The sequence below is a fragment of the Bicyclus anynana genome, chromosome 24 (genome assembly GCF_947172395.1).
Source record: "Bicyclus anynana chromosome 24, ilBicAnyn1.1, whole genome shotgun sequence".
Lineage (NCBI taxonomy): Eukaryota > Metazoa > Arthropoda > Insecta > Lepidoptera > Nymphalidae > Bicyclus > Bicyclus anynana.
This window is the reverse complement of record NC_069106.1, coordinates 2,983,659-3,005,870: the sequence shown is the minus strand read 5'-3', so window position 1 is coordinate 3,005,870 and position 22,212 is coordinate 2,983,659. Positions and strand designations below refer to the sequence as shown.

General features: G+C 38.6%; 1 protein-coding gene across 2 annotated transcripts in view; it reads left to right on the top strand.

Annotated features, from left to right (window-relative positions):
* LOC112046230 (ABC transporter G family member 23) overlaps positions 1-22,212 on the top strand; it is a 58,648-nt gene that overhangs the window by 26,211 nt on the left and 10,225 nt on the right. For both annotated transcript variants that reach the window (XM_024082805.2, XM_024082804.2), the window contains exons 2-8: positions 1,496-1,658; positions 2,256-2,415; positions 3,336-3,598; positions 11,190-11,280; positions 16,368-16,509; positions 17,819-17,919; positions 19,027-19,130. In XM_024082805.2, the coding sequence (XP_023938573.1) occupies positions 1,543-1,658; positions 2,256-2,415; positions 3,336-3,598; positions 11,190-11,280; positions 16,368-16,509; positions 17,819-17,919; positions 19,027-19,130 (977 nt within the window). In that variant the 5' untranslated portion in view covers positions 1,496-1,542. The remainder of the gene's footprint in view (positions 1-1,495; positions 1,659-2,255; positions 2,416-3,335; positions 3,599-11,189; positions 11,281-16,367; positions 16,510-17,818; positions 17,920-19,026; positions 19,131-22,212) is intronic.

Here is a 22,212-nt window from a genome sequence, read left to right as displayed (position 1 = left end):
AAATGCAATTCTACAACAAATATTAACAATTTATAGCACATTGGACAACAACATGATTTAATACGTACAAATAAATCTCTATATACAGACACACCGCATAGTTGTGTGTGTACGGAAAGAGTTTTGTGGGACAGACAAGCAAACAGGTTTCATATTGATTCGACCTCGTTTCTATAGGTTTTGCGCGAAGATCTATTTGAAGTGGAATACTTGAATGATTCATTTGATCGTAAAATATAATAATTTATTTAGATTTCATAGATTTGATTCTCTACATATTTTTCTGTAGTCCTGACATTAATTAGGGGATAAGGGGTGAAATTTTAACAAACAAACACAACATTTATATTAAGACGCATTTAAAATCCCTTTTTTTTAAATTAAAAACTGGATTGGATATCTCGAAATTTTACATCCTAAAATTATGATTTACTTTAATATATCGCTTACATAATTTGGCCAAAAATTGTTGATTTCCGCCAATTTATTATTAAAGCCTATAAAAACTACACAGCTGTTGTATGACCATTAAAATTACCAACTGCTTCTTAATTACCAACAATCCTAAAAGATTACAATCTTAAGGGTTTCTGGTGGTCATTTAAAATAACGTTGGCGATGATATATTGTCTATTTTCGAGTAGTTTTTATTTGTTACTAGACCGCGACTTCGTTCGCGTGGAATTCAGTTTTTCACAAATCCCGCGGGAACCATGGATTTTTCCGGGATGAAAGTAGCCTATGTGTTAATCCAGAGCAAAATCTATTTCCATTTCAAATTTGAGCCAAATCGCTTCAGTAGCCGCAGCGTAAAAGAGGAACAAACATATTTACACACTTACACACAAACTTCCGCTTTTATAATATTAGTGTGATACCCGTGCAAAGCCGGAGCGGGTCGCTAGTTATACTTACAAACCTTCCTCTTCAATCACTCTATCTATTAAAAAAAAACCGCATCAAAATCCGTTGCGTAGTTTTAAAGATTTAAGCATACATAAGGATAATATAGGGACAGAGAAAGCGACTTTGTTTTATATGTAGTGATAGGTTTGATTAAACTTACGTATAGGAAAATCAACATTCATCTTTATCCATTATCAACCCATATTCGGCTTACTGCTGAACTCGAGTCTCTTCTCAGAATGAGAGGGGATAGACCAATAGTCCACCACGGTGGCCCAATGCGGATTGGCAGACTTCACACACGCAGAGAATTAAGAAAATTCTCTGGTGTGCAGATTTCCTCGTTTGAGATACGTAATATTTAATTTCTTAATATTAATTTAATTAGGTCGTGATCACAGAACAGAGATCGCTAAAAGCTAACTCGTGATAGCCCAATCCTTTGCCTCCGTTTTCGGAGGGCGTGGGTTCGAACCCGCTCCGGTGAATGCACCTCCAACTTTTCAGTTGTGTGCATTTTAAGAAATTAAATATATTAAGAATAATTAGTGACCATAGAACTGATCTAACGGCAAATTCTTTGTTACAGAAAAAGAAACGAACAATGCTGGCGTAGTGAGTGACCGGCTAAACAAGATGGCGGCCCCGGCCGTGGTGGTCAAGAGGGCTTACAAGTACTATGGGAAGAAGGACAAACCGGACTACAAACCTGTCCTTGAGTACTTGGACATGACAGTTGAGAAGGGTATAATGTAAGTATCACGTTTTACATGGTAGACTTTTTTTTATTTATTTGGTTAACCAACAACCTTACATTTTCCTCAAGCTATATATAATTTTAATAATATAAGGTATCAAGGCAAAATAGTCGGCCACTTACATTTCAAATTTCAGCCAAATCGCTTCAGTAGTAGCGGCGTTAAAGAGTAACAAACATCCAAACATCCATACAAACTTTCGCGTTTATAATATTATAGTAGGATGATATAATATACACACTAGGCCTGTAGTGTAGGGTTGCTCAGTGAAACCAGGTGAAATTCCAGAGGGCGTGGGTTCGAATCTGGTCCGGGGCATGCACCTCCAACTTTTACAGTTGTGTGCATTTTAAGAAATTAAATATCACGTGTCTCAATCGGTGAAAACATCGTGTGGAAACCGTCATACCAGAGAATTTTCTTAATTCTCTGCGTGTGTGAAGTCCAATCCGCATTGAGCCAGCGTGGTGGACTATTGGCCTACCCCTCTCATTCTGAGAGGAGACTCGAGCTCAGCAGTAAGCCAAATATGGGTTAATTATGATGATGATGAATCTTAGTTAAAAATATTTATCTATTATCATGTTTCAGATACGGCCTCCTAGGTCCATCAGGCTGCGGCAAGACCACACTCCTCTCCTGTATAGTCGGTAGACGGAAACTGGACAGCGGGGAGGTCTGGGTATTAGGGGGTAAACCTGGCGAGAAAGGCAGTGGTGTTCCTGGACCTAGGGTCGGATATATGCCTCAAGTAAGACTTTTTATAACTAACTCGCTGACACCGCCCGGTTGCACCCGCGTGGTTCCCGTTCCCGTAGTAATACGGAGATAATATATAGCTTATAGCCTTCCTTGATAAATGGGCTATCTAACACTGAAATAATTTTTCATATCGGACCAGTAGTTCCTGATATTAGCGCGTTCAACCAAACAAACAAACTCTTCAGCTTTATAATGTTAGTATAGACATTTATTGTGTGTTTGTTTTGTTACGACTTACAGGTAGGTTTTAAAAATTGTTTCACTTCAATGGAAAGCTACATTATTAGCCGTTATTATACAGCCACATTGTCCTACTTTCGTGGTATATTATCTCGTTCCGTCTAGTTCGTAGAGCCGATGAACGTTAGGGTTCTAATGGGTGTTGGAATGGCGACCCCACACTAGTAAGTGCAGTGTTGGACGACCCCCCACCAGGTGGATTGACGACATCAAGCGAGACGCAGGGATTCGCTAGATGCAGGCGGCTTAGGATCGTGATGTTTGGAAGTCCCTACAAAAGACCTATGTCCTGCAGTGGACGTCCATCGGCTGATATGATGATTGTGATAGAAATTTAAAATGATTATTGCCTTGCATTAGATAATTATTAGATGTTTTTTTTTTATTTATTTATTTATTATTTACAAGTTAGCCCTTGACTACAATCTCACCTGATGGTAAGTGATGATGCAGTCTAAGATGGAAGCGGGCTAAATTGTTAGGAGGAGGATGAAAATTCACAGTCCATTCGGTTTCTACACGACATTGCTCCGGAACGCTAAATCGCTTGGCGGTACGTCTTTACCGGTAGGGTGGTAACTAGCCACGGCCGAAGCCTCCCACCAGCCATGCATTAGATGATGTATTGGATTAGATAACGATGATGATATATAATTTTTTTTTAACCAGGACATCGCCTTAGTAGCTGAATTCACAGTACGCGATGCAGTTTACTACTTCGGAAGAATATACGGCATGAAGACAAAGAAACTGGCTGAGCGGTTCGACTTCCTGACCAATTTGCTAGAACTGCCCAGCGGAGGGAGGCTCATAAAGACTCTATCTGGAGGTCAACAGAGGCGGGTCTCACTCGCTGCGGCGCTGGTCCATGAACCAGAACTGCTGATATTGGATGAACCGACCGTCGGATTGGACCCAGTGCTCAGAGAACGGTGAGTGTTCTTGTAACATAAAATTGAAAACCCCGGAAGGCATCGATATAAATCGTTAGATAGGCCCCGCTATATTAAAAGACGTACAATGTTATTTCATTACTCAAAGACGTGCACACACACATCTTATCTTAGTACGCAACAAGCGCATGCAATGAGAGACATGAACTTGAAAAAATATTTTACTGTTTTCATGTATAATCCCTTAATTATGACTTCGTGTTCATTTTGGAAGTGTAAAAACACAAGCCGCAACACGAAAAAGAGAAAAGTGTTACGAGTGATGACGTATTCAACGTGCGAAATGACAATTCCGCGACGCTTCGGGGCCCATCTAACGATCTACGATCCATGCCCGAAGGTCATGAAATTACTAATTACACTCTCAATCAAGTCATCAATATTCTCTTTCAGTGCGTTCATTTGAGACCACACTCGAGTATTTGCAGACATTCGGTCATTCATCCCCACTTTCACCTCCCACAACTTTTAAACGGCTCAACCGATTTTCATCAAACATGTCTAAGAACACTCGATTTATTTTATTTTCAAAGTATTTTAACTCCAATGTACTAATCTATACTTTTGAACTAATATTATAAAGATCTACGGAACTGATTTGGAAAATCCTTTTACCAATAGAAAGCCACATTATTCCAGAGTGTTACAATCTATATTTCATCCCCGTATTCCCACGGGAACGGAAACTACGCGGGTGAAACCGCGGGGTGTCGGCTAGTGTCTAATACCTGACAGTACCTTTAAAATTATATTTTCGGCTCACCGCGGTCTTGATTTTAAATAAACATGTCGCCATATCCTTCACAGAACTTGTTATAGTTATGTGTGCCTTTTTATTTGTTCTTGAAATCTGTAATGCTAATTAATTTGGTAAACTTATGGAGCGAGAGCTTGCGATGACCTGACTTGCCTCATTTTGGGAAGGCTGGAATTTGTCAGTTGATAGTCCTGGGGCCTTAGCCATGTGGCCTGTGGATTGGATCTGTCATTCCAATATATTTTATTAGTTTTCGAAACGTTTTCGAGCGTTTGTAGAAACTCTTTCTATTAGTCTTCCCATGTACTTACCTTTAACAGGGACCTTACAAGGACCATGTGGAACGTCTATTCTCTTTCTACAAACGCTAACACTTCAAAAATTAAAAATGTATGGGAATAACGTTTCGTTAATACTTGCTTCTACCACTACTGTCTACTACACCAATGCCACTCCACGTAAAATTACCATAATAGGGATGATGACTAGGTTTGTTTCTCCTAACAAGTTAGTCGGCTTCCATCTTAGATTGCATCATCACTTACCATCAGGTGAGATTGTCGTCAAGGACAACTTGTAAAAAAAAAATAAGGTCATTGTTAACTAATTTATATATAAAAAGCAAAGATTGTCTGGATATTTGCAAAATAAATAAGATTATAAAATTACAAAATCTATTAAATTTTTTTTATCGTAATTAGATGAAAATTCAAACAGTTTTAGCTTTCTGCATTAAATGTGACATTTTTAATATATGAACTATAAACATAAACGCACAAATAACAAAGATATTAGTAATTTTGTTTGACCGCCCATACAAATCTAACGATCATTATGAATCTACGTCATTAAATCATACCATTTTGTATGGGGCGTTTTTCAGGTATCCGCGGCAGCGCCGCAAATCTGACCCTTTAAATCCCTGTACTATTAGCATACTCCTAATTTATATACAATTTAAAAAACTGTCATCATTCCTATTATGTTATTTCGCTGAAAACACAATATTAGGTGATTACAAAGACTCATACTTTGAAAAGTACACCGAAATACATAATAACCCTGCGGTGGTGCTTCTGCGCTCGGTGACGCCGCTATGGTTCCATTATGGAACCTACGGAACACACAATTAGAAAAAAAAAAATAAAAGCAACGAGTAGGTTTAAATATTTTTTCCGAAAACCAAGATTATAAACTTAATCACCGTACGAAGCTCGGTCGCACCGGTATTAAATAGTCTTTATTAATTTTTATTACAAGAACAATGGATAAACCCACAAAGCACAGATAAATTACATATGTATTTAAATTATTAATTTGTAAGTACTTAACAAAATACACAGCCTATAAGATATGCAAACATAAAGGTCCCTCGACCTTGTCGAGTCTGGGTAAATTTTAACACAGCTAAACAACATTTAGTTATTTATCTATCGCTTCGATCTTACAATTATATAACAATTTATTACACACATTAATTATTTTGTTATATAGTGCCTAATTAGCGCAAAATAAACATATTTTTATTAGGCTTGACTTCAATAATTATGTACTTAATTATAAAAGAATAACTGCTGGGATAAAAACAACTCTTTTATATTTCCCAAACAAACGGAATATAAAGAAAGAACCCAAAAAAAGTTTTTTTTTTGGGTTCTTTCCTTACATGCAAAGTGAGGATGAATTTTTCATCGTCTATCCCATGGTGCTGGGTATGGTTATCGGTATTTTAGTGCATTACATAGGGGATTAAAGTGCTAACTTAATCTACGGAACCCTACTCTGCGCGTGGCCCGACACGCATGTGGCCGGTTTTTAATTTTAAACAATGTTAATAAAATAAAATACAAAACACTATTAAAAATTTAGAAAAAGAACTAACCCTCCCGCTGCGGGACATTTGAGTGCCCAAGCAACCGGTGGTCAGGGCTCCAGAGTGAGGAACCTCCTCACAATACGCGCCGTCTCAAAAATCACTGCCTTCTGTATCCGATCCTTGATCCAGCAGTTAAGCGAAAGCTTCTTAAGGTGTTGGTCGAAGCTTTTCGCTATGAGACCATTGACTGAAACTACTATCAAAACAATAATAGTTGACTCAACATAATTTACGTGATTATCTTTAAGTACCTACTTGATTTACTATAGGTAGAGAGGTCAATTCTGTACATGAAATATATTTCAAAAATGACTATCAGGGGGTGATTAATGATCGATACTGATGCCAAAAATGCAATCAGTAAAGCTTTTGTCATTGTCTGTCTGTATGTTCGTTATAGAAACAAAAACTACTCGACGGATTTTAACGAAACTTGATACAATAATTCTTCACTCCTGGGCAGGTTATAGTACTTTTCATCAAGCTACGATCAATAGGAGCAGAGCAGTGAAGGGAAATGTTGGGAAAACGGGAGAAGTTACTCCATTTTTACAGCGATACTACTGTAAGGGATGGATTAAAGAGGTCTAAGCGAGGACGAAGTCGCGGGCGTCCGCTAGTTATAAATATGAAATGATAAATTATTGAAATTCTTCAATAATAATTATTGTGCCAATGACAAATTGAAATTCTATAAAATCCTAAGGTCCACGAAATGTTGTCGATTGGTATTTTGAAATCACACAAGGTCGCTTAAAGTGTATTGACCTTCTTCAAATTCCTACACACCTTAGCTGTTGACCTAGATACACCTAAAAATAATTGCTAATCTTATTTGGGATCTATAGCTTGCCTTTGTTCGTAACAACCCCCATGGTCCGCGCGGGCCGGGCGGGGGATGGAATAAACTTGTAGCTCTTTGTAATTTATTTGTCTGATTGGAATAAAATTACGTAATTATAATGATAACAATAAAATCTAGTAAATCCTACTAATCCTACTAATATTATAAACGCAAAAGTTTGTTTGGATGTATGTTTGGATGTTTGTTACTCTATAACGTCGCTACTACTGAAGCGATTTGGCTAAAATTTGGAATGGAAATAGATTATACTCTGGATTAACACATATGCTACTTTTTATCCCGAAAAAATCCATGGTTTCCCGAGATTTGCGAAAACTGATGATTTTGATGATATGAATGTTTGTTACTCTTTCACGCCTCAACTACTGAACCGAATTAGCTGAAATTTGGTATTAAGATATATTATAGCCTGGATTAACACATAGGCTACTTTTTATCCCGGAAAAATCAATGGTTCCCGAGGGATTTATAAAAAACTAAATTCCACGCGGACGAAGTCGCGGGCGTCCGCTAGTAAATTATAATTCTGTAAATAAGTTTTTTTGCCTTTTATAAGTGTTGTTGGTTGGTGAAAAAAACCGAGTGTCAATGCTATAAGATACATGAGAGAATAATAACAATTACATAAAAATCTCGTTGCGTGATTTAACAATGTTCAATTATACCTAATTATTTATATTATTATTACTGCTCTTTATTCTTAATGTCAGTTTTTGTATTTAAATCTTAAAATGAAAAAATCATCATTTGCCTATTTTAACGGTCCCACTACAGTGCCTGGTCTCCATGTAGGACAGAGGATATGGAGCTTGACCCATCATACTGCTCCTATGTAGGTTTGTGGGTTTAGGATGATATTTGATTTTGTGACGATCACTATCAGATGTTAATGTTAATAACCGACCGGCCAATTCACTAACTTTAGTGGATATACGAAAACCAATTAGCTATTGTTAATAATAGTCACGAAGTTCAAAGTGCTTAATAAACGCAAGCTACGAAAGTCTTTATGTAAATGATAGGTATATAAATGATAAAAAAAACTTGGTTTAAACTGCACTATACGTCTGTGTACGAAGGTAAGTTTGTAAAATCGTGGTAAAAAAACCCCTCCGTTCAAAGCTAACGCTTTATAAAACCACGATCCGTCCGATCTTAACCTACGCTAGTGTGGTGTTTCTCACCGTCCCAAAACGACCCTTAAGCCGCTCCAAACATTGCAAAACCGGTTTCTGCGACAAATCACGGGCGCACCGTGGTTTGTACGCAATAACGACCTCATAGAGATTTAGATTTACCTTCAATAGCTAGTTACATGAAACAGCTCTCTCGCAACTATTTCGACAGAGCTGCCATCCATCCCAACCAACTAGTGGTATAGGCCTGCAACTACTGTCCCAACCTTAGCGCTAAAACGCAAGCAGATGGGTCCCAAAAGTACTTTACGATCCAGACGATGACATGACGACCGACACTGCTTGACCGGACTCACTCAGGTCACGGTTACCCCCTCCCGAATGGGCCTCTAAGGTCCGAGTCTCATAGAAGAGTCGGAGAATCCCTTAAAGAGTCGTTCCGTCCTCTATCTTTATTTCAGCCTTCGGGTCTCATCAGGCGATGCTTCTGCGCTCCTCCAAACCCCCCGGCGTCGCCGTAGTGGTCGACAAGGGGCCATCGGCAGTTACTCAACACGAAAAAAAAATTAAACAAAAAGAAACCTTGGCTGAGTTTGTTGTGGGCTCTTCTCGGACCAAGGCTCGTTTAGAACCCTCGTAACCTTAAACCATTAATGGTCTAAGCTCGTAACTTTAATTTTAAGTTTTCGACTATAATTACCACCATTAATTAAAATTAAATTATGACATGACTTGACATTTCTAAAGTGCTTGTAAACAACGCCTAATTGTAATAAATGAATTTCGATTTTGATTTCGTATTAACTGTCTTTTATGGTAACTAATCAAAATTGAGATTAAAGGTAAAAATGTCATCCGGTGACAACCCTGTGTTGATATCATATAGTAGGTAGTGTTTATTTCCCAGCAGGCTAATTTACTAACTTTGACATACTTAAGTTGTTGACACATGATACGAAATTGAGATTCTACGAAACAAATGTCATCAGGTGCTTACTTACCCTTCGTGGTTCCCTCTCCATTGATTGGATGTTTAACCTATTTAACTTTAGATCATGATGTCCTAAGTTTGAATCTTGGTTATGAAATACTGAGCTTTAAGATAAAAGTCTTGATAGCCTAGTGGATGTGACCTCTGCTTTTGATTCGAAGGGCGTAGCTTCGAATCTGGTCCGGGGTAAGCACCTTTTCAGTTATGTAGATTTTAAGAAATTAAATATATACGTGTCTCAAAAGGTGAAGGAAGAACATCTCGTGAGAAAAACTACCTGAGAATTTTCTTAATTCTCTATGTGTGTATGTTTTAGCCTGGTGGGAGGCTTCAGCCGTGGCTAGTTACCACCCTACCGACAAAGACGTACCGCTAAGCGATTTATCATTCTGGTACGATGTCGTGTAGAAACCGAAAGGGGTGTGGATTGTCTTCCCACTCATAACAAGTTAGCAAAAAAGAAGTCTGCCAATCCATATTGGGCCAGCGTGGTGGACTATTAGCCTAACAACTCTCATTCTGATAGGAGACTCGTGCTCAACAGTGACCCGAATTTTGGTTGTTAATAATGAGCCAAAAACTACCCGGAGTTTTGAAGTTGATAGAAGACACCTGTCTTTCAGACGGCATATTAAGTCGTCGATCCCAGTAATTATCAGTCAAATAGTATGTTAGTGATAGTTATACTCGTAGAGTTAAACTCTCTAAGCCCGTCAACCCGAATTGTAGCGGTATGGTGGGTCAAAGACTAAGTCTTCTTTCCAATCATGTTAAAATTGAGCTAAACAGCAAGATTTTTCAGAAGGTCAGGAAGCTGAAGTAGCAATGGACAGGTAGATGGACGTTGGGGTCCCAAGGTGCTGAAAAGGCGACCCCCCACTAGAAAGCGCAGTGTTGGTCGACCCCCCACTAGGTGGAACAAAGATATCAAGCGGGTTGAAGGGAGCCGCTGGATGCTGGCGGCTCGAGACCGTTTTGTTTGGAAATCCATGAAATCCATCCATGATGTCCAGCAGTGGACTTCCATCGGCTGATAAAGATGATGATAAAGGACTGAGTCCTATAGGGGACAATCAAATATGATGAATTAATTAAAAAATACAAATTTATTTTTTACTACTTGGACAAAGTTGCTGGAGAAGATTTGTATTATTATGTTATTAACAACTGTTTACCTATTGATGGTTTCTTAATAAGGCAATTATTGTTTCTTTGATCTTCGTGTTTGCACAATCGGATGACGTAAGCACTTAATGGATCTTAAGAGCACGCTAGCCGATAATTCGCGAGCCTGCAGTAGCTAGACTTACCTCATTTTATAGAGGCTGTTTGTCAGTCCATGCTTATATCATAGTTAAGTATAGTGCGACACAATAGGGTAGTAAATAAATGAAGGCGCTGTAGTCACATATTGTCGTTCATAGGGTCCCTGTTTTCTCTCATAACTTGAGATTTCAACTACTTTGATACTTGACATTCATTGATATTTTGTTCTTATTTTAAACTAGCGGATGCCCGCGACTTCGTCCGCCCTTAGACCTCTTTAATCCAGCCCTTACAGTAGTATCGCTGTAAAAATGGAGTAACTTCTCCCGTTTTCCCAACATTTCCCTTCACTGCTCTGCTCCTATTGATCGTAGCGTGATGAAAAATATACCATAACCTGCCCAGGAGTATGAAGAATAATTGTATCAAGTTTCGTTAAAATCACTCGAGTAGTTTTTGTTTCTATAACGAACAGACAGACAGACAAAAATTTTACTGATTGCATTTTTGGCATCAGTATCGATCACGAGTTATTTTGGAAATATATTTCATGTACAGAATTGACCTCTCTACAGATTGATTATAAGTTATCTACACGTTCTGAGAGGAGACTCGTGCTCAACAGTGAGCCGAATATGGGTTGTTAATAATGATGATAATAATTTTGTATTTTTTTCAGAATCTGGGAGTTCCTCGCAGAACAAGCGAGGAATGGTACTACAGTTATAATAACGACCCACTATATCGACGAAACGAAACAAGCGCATAAGGTAAAAACTATATACTTATAATAAAAGTGTAACAGGTGAAATTAATAGCGATAAGGCCGCCTTTTGTATCCTACTTCTGTGCTATACGTTTTTCTGTCTCGTTATTTGTTTATTCTTATGTTGTGGTGTACAAATAAAGTATAAATGAATAAATATTTTGATATTTTTATATTATGAAAAAATTTTGTTGAGGGACATTATTTAATCGATACGAAGCAAAAAAGATTTTTTTGTCTCTCTGACTGTCTGTCTGTCCGTTTTTTTGTTGACTGATAAAACTTGCCACGATTTGAGACCATAATACCAAGAAGGTTAGAGAGTTCTTTTTGTCGCGAAAATAAAATCAGCAAGGGGTTAAATAGGGGTTGTAGTTTTGCAAGTTACATTTGTTAAAATAGGGATGATGACAGTTTTTTAAATTGTATATAAATTAAGAGTACGCTAATAGTAAAGCAATTTTGTAAAAGGAACAGGGTATCTACGATCATTACTTTCGGAGCTATGGGGATTTAAAGGGTCAGATTTGCGGCGCTGCCGCGGATCCCTGAAAAACGCCCCATACAAAATGGCACGAACTAATGACGTCGCAGGCAATGTAATGATCGTTAGATTTGTATGTGCGTGCAAACAAAATTACTAATATCTTTGTTATTTGTGCGTTTATGTTTATAGTTCATGTATTAAAAAATGTCACATTTAATGTAAGGAAGCTAAAACTGTATGAATTTTCATGGAATTACGATAAAAGATTTTTAATAGATTTTGAAATTTTATAATCTCATTTATTCTTTAAATATCCAGACAATCTTTGCTTTTTATATATACATTAGTTAACATTGACCCTATTTACCCGAATGTATCAAAAAAATCAATATATTCAAACCTAGTCATCATCCCCATTGGTATGTGTACTGCATACTAATTCAAAACTATTCTCAAAAAGGTAAAAAAGGGGTTTAAGGTTTATTTTAATATATAAATCGTTCAACTTTTGAGTTTTATTGTTGTAAAATCATGTGTACTATTTAAAATAAAATAAAATATGAGTGGGGGTGAAATAGGGGTTGAAAGTTTACATAGAGTTTTACATTATTAGACAAGTAGTATCTATTCTTTCTATACTAATATTATAAAGCTAAAGAGTTTGTTTGTTTGAACGCGCTAATCTCAGGAACTACCGGTCCGATTTGGAAATTTCTTTCATTGTTAGACAGCCCATTTATCGAGGAAGGCTATAGGCTATATACTATCCTTGTATTCCTACGGGAACGGGAACCACGCGGGAGAAACCGCGCAGCGTCAGCTAATATGGGATAAAACAACAAAACTTTGCCGTAATTAATACGATTTACTATATTGCTATTGAAAAATTGAGGAGTAGAAGGTGAGCCTGGTATGGACATGTAAAGGAAGGAAAGTCATATTACTAGAAAAATGTTGAATGTGCAAGTGGAAGGACATAAGAGGAGAGGAAGGCCAAAGAAGAGATGGTTGGATTGTGTGAAAGAGGACATGTGTGTAAACGGAGTGGATGATGAGTTAACGATTAATAGAGACGAATGGAGAAGATTGACATATTTTTCCGACCCCACTTAAGTGGGATAAGGGTAAGGAGATGATGATGAATACTATATTGCTATTTTGCAAGGTACCTACATAGATATATAGATGCAAGAATAACTTGTTTAAATATAACATCAGATATACGATAATAATTAATAAGCATGGCTTCCTTCCGTTAATTACCGATTATAACACTACAATCTAGGCACTGTTGCATCGTCTAGCAAGTTACAAGATACTTTGAGAGCAATGGTTCAGCCTTGACTAACTTATTATTGTTTGCAGTTTTTCCCTCGCCTTGCCTAATAGTTACTTAAACAATGTTGCAAATATCTCCCGATAGCTATTGATTGTAGCCCAGAAGTTGGTTTATTCATTGGTTCCGTGGCTAGTTAGTTCGATTGCGGAAAAAGTCCAATGTTCGAATCCTAGCAGAGTAACCGTGTACGAGCTACTATTTCGTTTTTCAACGTATTCTTCTTTTTGCGTTCTTTATGGGTATAGAAGTTAAAAAGTTTTTTTTTTTATTTTTTGGGCAACCACGAAGCATGCGAATACTTTTCTGTTAATTGTACCTAATTTTTATTCTTTACAAGTGAGCCCTTCGACTACAATATCACTTGATGGTAAGTGATGATGCAATCTAAGATGGAAGCGGGCTAATTGTTAGGAAGAGGGTGGAATCGCTTGGTTCTGTGGCGGTACGTCTTTGTCGGTAGGGTGGTAACTAGCCACGGCCGAAGCCTCCCACAAGCCAAGGGGTACCTATCGCCATTTTAATTCAACCTACATACCGAAATCAATACCATATCTTTTACTGTCTGCCTTGTATTATTATGTATTTTGTGCTCAAGCGTAGATTAAATAATTTATTATTTACGCATATATTACATACATTTTATTGGCATTATATATAATACATGAGGTGGATAACCATTCCAAGGCGAAATTAAGGTGCAAGGTTATAATACATTTCATGTTGTTTTGTATGTGCTTAAACGGCGTGGAAAAGTACTCAGTATTTTAATATACATCTAGTAGCTGACGCCGCACGGTTTTACCCGCGTGGTTCCCGTTCCCGTAGGAATACGGGGATAATATATAGCCTTCCATGATAAATGGGCTATCTAACACAGAAAGAATTGTTGAAATCGGACCAGTAGTTCCTGAGATTAGCGCGTTCAATCAAACAAACAAACTCTTCAGCTTTATAATAATAGTATACAAGTATAGATACACTAGTGGACCCGGTCAAGCTTCGCTTTGACTTATGTGCACTACTACCCCTACCCCTTGACTCTTAAACATTTATATGAGAAATAGAAAAAGGTTGTTTTTATGGTTTTCCCAGCAATTATTCTAATTTTTCTCACCTTTTAAACCTTCTCTACACCTCCACGAAAATTTCAAGACCAAGATAAGATAAATCGTTCAGCCGTTCTCGAGTTTTAGCGAGACTAACGAACAGCAATTCATTTTTATATATTAAGATAATAATTATTATAAACAGGTAAAGTTTGAATAAATGATTTAATGAATGAATGAACGAACGCATGATCCGAACGAACGAAAACCTATAGTTTTCTTAATCAGTCCAGGTCTGGCTGGTGAGAGGCTTCGGCTGTGGCTAGTTACCACCCTACTGGCAAAGACGTACCGCCAAGCGATTTAGCGTTCATCGGTTCAGCGATTTTCATCCTACGGCTAACAAGTTAGCCCGCTTCCATCTTAGATTGCATCATCACTTACCATCAGGTGAGATTGCAGTCTAGTCTATTTGTAAAAAATAAAAAAAAAAGATCCTCAGGTATTGGTACAGCTCGTGCGCATTAACTTGACCCCTGTCTCGAATGATGTTTGTACCTATATGTGATGTTTGTCTCTAAATGGGGATGATGACTAGGTTTGAATAAATTGATTTTTATGATACATTCGGGTAAATAGGGTCAATGTTAACTAATTTATACATAAAAAGCAAAGTTTGTCTGGATATTTGCAATATAAATGAGATTATAAAATTTCAAAATCTATTAAAAATCTTTTTTATCGTAATTAGATGAAAATTCATGCAGTTTTAGCTTCCTTACATTAAATGTGACTTTTTTTATACATGAACTATAAACATAAACGCGCAAATAACAAAGATATTAGTAATTTTGTTTGAACGCACATACAAATCTAACGATCATAACGGTCACGTCACCTACGACGTCATTAGTTCGTGCCATTTTGTATGGGGCGTTTTTCAGGGATCCGCGGCAGCGCCGCAAATCTGACCCTTTAAATCCCTGTAGCTCCGAAAGTAATGATCGCAGATACCCTGTTCCTTTTACAAAATTGCTTTACTATTAGCATACTCTTAATTTGTATACAATTTAAAAAACTGTCATCATCCCTATTGTTTCTAAATTTCCATAAATACTAACATGACAATTAATTGGTTTTGCATGTTTATATATGCCATCTTACAGTGGAATTCATAGACATTGTAGGGGCACCCTCAGGGGATCAATCAGCTGCTGAGTGTCGAATTTCACCTCTATTTGTTTGAGAATTTGACATTCAGTGGGTGAATGATTTCCTGGGGGTGCCCCCACAACGTCTATGAATACCACTGTTACCCACTAGGGTAGGGTGAGATAGGGATTTTTGATTCTTTTTTATTATTGATTATTTCTATAAGAATAATAATTTGTGTTCAACTTTGGGACTGATTAATTAGCTAAAAATAGATGACTTTTTAATATAGACGGCCTTTTTATTTCAATTTCAATTTGTGTACTTTGATACATGATGATTTCAAAATGTATGCCATCTCAGACTATATTGGATAGAAGCAGGCGTTACTTTGCGGAAGTTCATCATGATTATATAATGATTTATTTATTTTGCTATCATCCGCGAAAAGTCGACGAACCCATGCGACAACGTCACCCAGGTCCGGCAAAATACTCTCTACGTACGTTTCACCCCGAAACCGGAGCATCCTCAGGAGATGTTGACTCTACAACGTCATTATGGTATCATCGCGGATGATAGCAAAATAAATAAATCATTATATAATCTCAGACTATGTTCTGTACCCTATTGTTTGTTTGGTTTTATTTGGTTGCTTATCAATCATCATCACCATCATATCAGCCGATGGACGTCCACTGCAGGACATAGGCCTTTTGTAGGGACATCCAAACATCACGATACTAAGCCGCCTGCATCCAGCGAATCCCTGCGACTCGCTTGCATCAGTCCACCTGGTGGGGGGTCGGCCAACACTGCGCTTACTAGTGCGGGGTCGCCATTCCAGCACTTTGGGACCCCATCGGCTTTGCGAACTATGTGCCTCGCCCATTGCCACTTCAGCTTCGCAACTCGTTGAGCTATGTCGGTGTCGGTTCTTCTGCGGATCTCCTCATTTCTGATTCGATTACGCAGAGATACTCCTAACACATGCTTATCAATGCGCACGAGTTATATATCTGGCCATCGTAGGCATGTAGTTTAATAAGTTTTTTTTAAATTCTCAGATTGGCCTATTGCGAGACGGTCAACTCCTAGACGAGGATTCTCCAGAGGAAATCCTCCGAAGGTACGACTGCAACAACCTGGAGGATGCCTTCCTGAAGATGGCGTTGAGGCAACACGAACTCACACACAGGAGAAGATCGAGTGAGTAGTTTCTTTATTCATCATTATCAATCTCATTGATAATGAGACGGCTCACTGCTGAGCTCGAGTCTCCTCTCAGAATGAGAGGGGTCAGGCCAATAGTCCACCACGCTGGCCCAATGCGGATTGGCAGACTTGACACGCAGAGATTAAGAAAATTCTCTGGTATGCAGGTTTCCTCACGATGTTTTCCTTCACCGTTTGAGACATGTGATATTTAATTTCTTAAAATGCACACAACTGAAAAGTTGGACGTGCATGCTCCGGACCGGATTAGAACCCACACCCTCCGGAATGGGAGGCAGAGGTCAAATCCACTGGGCTATCACGGCTTTTTCTAACATAGTTATTACAATGAAATGATCTTGACTACGTCATTTTACATCAAATGGCAGTGATTTTTTTGTTTTACGATCACACAGCATAATTATTTTAACGAAATTACGTAATCAACGGTTTTTCGCTGAAATAATCTTACTAGTTGCTACTACCACATCTATATTCGGGTTAGATTCCCACAACTGGAAAATATACTTTTACAAAATTGCTTTACTATTAGCATACTCTTAATTTGTATACAATTTAAAAAACTGTCATCATCCCTATTGTTTCTAAATTTCCATAAATACTAACATGACAATTAATTGGTTTTCTGAAATAATCTTACTAGTTGCTACTACCACATCTATATTCGGGTTAGATTCCCACAACTGGAAAATATTTGTGTGATGAGCATGGGTGTTTTCCAGTGTCTGTGTGTATTTATACATTATATAAGTATTTATATGTAGTATATAATTGTATATTAATATTATAATATCAACTGTCTTAGCACCCATAACACAAGCATATACTCTGCTAAGCATATACATACTCTGTATGCTTACTTTGGGGCTAGATAGTGATGTGTATATTTATTTATTTATTTATTTTATTTTATATTACTGTCACTTTACGTAAAATGAAGATACTTATGTCATTTCGTTGAAAATACGACGTTAGATGATTATTAAACGAAAATATGATGAAAAACGTAGTGACTCATTATTTGAATGGTACACCGAGATGTATAATATTTTTCGATTGGTTGTCTGGAAGAGATCGCTCAATAGCGATAATGCCGCCAATTGTACATTAGTTTTTAAGTTATTTTCTTGCTTGTTATTATTCTTTTTGTACAATAAAGTATATTTCATTCATTCATTCATTATAATAACCCTGCTGCCATCTATTACGAAACAACGAGAACTTATTTTACTAATTCTAACCACTAACCACTTTTTTTTTCAACCACTTTTATTATTTCCAGCGCTCACGGGTTCCCCAGATGTGATCCCCGAAAGCAGTATAGTCAACGACAGCCGCTACCAGTCGCGGGAAGACTTCAACGTTGTCACCAGTAGTACTGATGTAAGTGATTAGTCATTATGGTACCCCTACCCAATGATATTAAGTACTGTTGGATGTGTTACTATAGCGCATGAAAAATGAGGCACTCAAAAGCAAATAATAAGTTGTGTGTTCAGGAAGTGTAAAAACTATATAAACATAAATATATAATGGAATTAAAGACAAAATTGTGCATGTGCAATTTTTGCGATGATTTTGTAGGGACACGTAACTGATCTATAGTATAAAATTATCATTGATGGTACTGGACGTACCGCCAAGCGAATAATTAGCGTTCCGGTACGATGTCATGTAGAAACCGAAAGGGGTGTGGATTTTCATTCTCTTCCTAACAAGTTAGCCCGCTTGCATCTTAGATTTTATCATCACTTACCATTAGCTGAGATTGTAGTCAAGGGCTATTCTTGTAAGGAATGAAAAAAAAGATGTGTTTTTGATTCCCCTTTCTTTTTTTCTTTTATTCTTTACAAGTTAGCCCTTGACTACAATCTCACCTGATGGTAAGTGATGATGCAGTCTAAGATGCAAGCGGGTTAACTTGTTAGGAGGAGGATAAAAACCACACCCCTTTTGGTTTCTACACGGCATCGTACCGGAACGCTAAATCGCTTGGCGGTACGTCTTTGCCGGTAGGGTGGTAACTAGCCACGGCCGAAGCCTCCCATCAGTCAAATTTCAAAAGATTCAATTTGTCGTGTGTGGTATTGGTAGCCCAGTGGATATAACCTCTGCTATCGATTCGGAAGGCATATGTTAAAATACGGTCCTGGGCATGCACCTCCAACTTTTCAGTTAAGTTAAGTGCATTTTAAGAAATTAAATATCACGTGTCTCAAACAGTGAAGGAATACATCGTGAGGAAACCTGCATACCAGAGAATTTTCTTAATTCTCTGCGTGTGTGAAGTCTGCCAATCCGCATTGGGCCAGCGTGTGTATCTTTGCATGATGAAATCAGAAATGAGGAGATCTGCAGAAGAACTAAAGTGTCATAGCTTAATGAATCGCAAAGTTGAAGTATGAGGGCCGAGGAGCATTTAAATGTCCTCACAAATGCTTATTTTGTATTTTCTAGTTTTTTAATTAAAACAAAACTTATTGGTTTCAGGTATTAACAAGTAAAGAAAAGCCAGAAAGAATTAAAAACGGAAAGAAAGGGAGATACAAAGCGGTTTTAATCAAAAGTATACAGCAATTTTCAAGACATCCTGGGTAATACTCCACTGTATTAAATTTATTTACTTTGTTTAGAAACATTAAGAGGTCATTAAGTAAACATTAAGATTTTTTCAAGAGGTCAGAATAAATCATGCATTTAAGGGTTAATACCTGCGAGTATATTAGGTACTTACTCATATATCACTAGCGGACGCCCGCGATTGCATATTTACAAGATATTGTAGTACGTATTTGGTGTCCCTTGTACTCGTAGGAAGCGTTTTAGCTCTTCGTTCCTGTTTCGCGCTGCGAAATTATGAAATGCCCTTCCAGCTTAAGTTGTCCCTACCGCCTACAATATGGGTATCAAGTCAAGAGTAAAGAGGCACCTTATAGGCAAACGCGTTTCACCATACGCTGCAACACTGCTTACCATGCTGACCTGTACAACGTAATGTATGATTTGATTCAACTGATATAACAGACTGACTCAAAGTCACTCAGCGGACGATGGAGCGAGTATGCTAAGAGCTTCTCCGTGTGATCGAATCAGAAATGAAAAGATCCGCAGACTAACCATTATCGCTTACATAGCTCAGCGAGTCGCGAAGCTGAAGTGGCAATGAGCAGGCCACATAGTGCTGGAATGGCGACCCCTCACGCCTACACAATAGGCCTATGTCCAGCAGTGGACGTCCATCTGCTGTCAATAATGAAAAAATTTATGATCATCATCATCATTAACAGCCAATGGACGTCCACTGCTGGACATAGGCCTCTTGCATGGACTTCCAAACAAAACGGTCTCGAGCCGCGAGTATCCAGCGGCTCCCTGCAACCCGCTTGATATCCACGGTCCATCTAGTGGGGGGTCGACCAACACTGCGCTTTCCGGTGCAGGGTCGCCATTCCAGCACCTTGGGACCCCAACGTCCATCGGCTCTTCGAACTATGTGGCCTGCCCATTGCCACTTCAGCTTCCCGACTCGCTGAGCTATGTCAGTGACTTTAGTTCTGCGGATCTCCTCATTTCTTATTTAATCACGCAGAGAAACTCCAAACAAAGCTCGGTCCATCGTCCACTGAGTGACTTTAAGCCTTTTTATGTGGGCCACAGTTATGTTAGTCAATGATAATGATGTACAATTATATCCGGAACAAATATGTCATAGCAGGTATGCGTTTGCAAGGTAACATATCCACATACGGATAAATAGATACCTATTCATCACGTAGCTATCCAAATTGAGATAACGGAAACACAGTTTGTATGAATACGTTTAGTATGTCACGTGAGGTGAATTACAAATGGCATACCTATAAATGTTACATACTACAGCTCGGCTAAAACTCCGCGACATCTTTTCGTCCAGTGTGTTTCCAGTGACTTGATCGCTAGCTAGACCTAAAAGAAGGCTTAAAGTCACTCAGCGGGCGACAGAGAGACCAGTGATTGGAAAACTCCATGACATCTTTTCGTCCAAAATTCCTCAGAGACTGAAAAAGAAAGTCTTCGAACAGTGTGTTTTAAGTGACTTGATCGTTAGCTAGACCTCAAAAGAAGGCTCAAAGTCACTCAGCGGGCGACAGAGATACCGATACTTGGAAAACTCCAAGACATCTTTTCGTCCAAAGTTCCTCAGTGTCTGAAGATTAAAGTCTTCGAACAGTGTGTTGCCAGTGACTTGATCGCTAGCTAGACCTCAAAAGAAGGCTCGAAGTCACTCAGCGGGCGACAGAGAGACCAATGCTTGGAAAACTCCGCGACATCTTTTCGTCCAAAGTTCCTCAGTGCCTGAAGACTAAAGTCTTCGAACAGTGTGTTGCCAGTGACTTGATCGCTAGCTAGACCTCAAAAGAAGGCTCAAAGTCACTCAGCGGGCGACAGAGAGACCAATGATTGGAAAACTCTATGACATCTTTTCGTCCAAAGTTCCTCAGAGCCTGAAAATGAAAGTCTTCGAACAGTGTGTTTTGAGTGACTTGATCGTTAGCTAGACCTCAAAAGAAGGCTCAAAGTCACTCAGCGGGCGATAGAGAGACCGATACTTGGAAAACTCTATGACATCTTTTCGTCCAAAGTTCTTCAGTGCCTGAAGATTGAAGTCTTTGAACAGTGTGTTTTAAGTAACTTGATCGTTGGCTAGACCTCAAAAAAAGGCTCAAAGTCACTCAGCGGGCGACAGAGCGAGCAATGCTTGGAAAACTCCACGACATCTTGTCGTCCAAAATTCCTCAGTGCCTGAAGATTAAAGTCCTTGAACAGTGTGTGCAAAGTTACTTGATCGTTAGCTAGACCTTAAAAGAAGGCTCAAAGTCACTCAGCGGGCGACAGAGAGACCAATGCTTGATAAACTCCATGACATCTTTTCGTCCAAAATTCTTCAGTGCCTGATGAAGACGAAAGTCTTCGAACAGTGTGTTTTGAGTGACTTGATAGTAAGCTAGATCTTAAAAGAAGGCTCAAAGTTACTCAGCGGGTGACAGGGACCAATGCTTGGAAAACTCCATGACATCTTTTCGTCCAAAGTTCCTTAGTGCCTGAAGATTAAAGTCTTTGAACAGTGTGTTGCCAGTGACTTGATCGCTAGCTAGACCTCAAAAGAAGGCTCAAAGTCACTCAGCGGGTGACAGAGAGACCAATGCTTGGAAAACTCCATGACATCTTTTTGTCCAAAGTTCCTCAGTGCCTGAAGATTAAAGTCTTCGAACAGTGTGTTTTGAGTGACTTGATAGTTAGCTAGACCTCTAAAGAAGGCTCAAGCTCACTCAGCGGGCGACAGAGAGACCAATGATTGGAAAACTCCATGACATCTTTTCGTCCAAAGTTCCTCAGTGTCTGAAGATTAAAGTCTTCGAACAGTGTGTTGCCAGTGACTTGATCGCTTGCTAGACCTCAAAAGAAGGCTCAAAGTCACTCAGCGGGCGACAGAGAGACCGATGCTTGGAAAACTCCATGACATCTTTTTGTCCAAAGTTCCTCAGTGTCTGAAGATTAAAGTCGTCGAACAGTGTGTTTTGAGTGACTTGATAGTTAGCTAGACCTCTAAAGAAGGCTCAAGCTCACTCAGCGGGCGACAGAGAGACCAATGATTGGAAAACTCCATGACATCTTTTCGTCCAAAGTTCCTCAGTG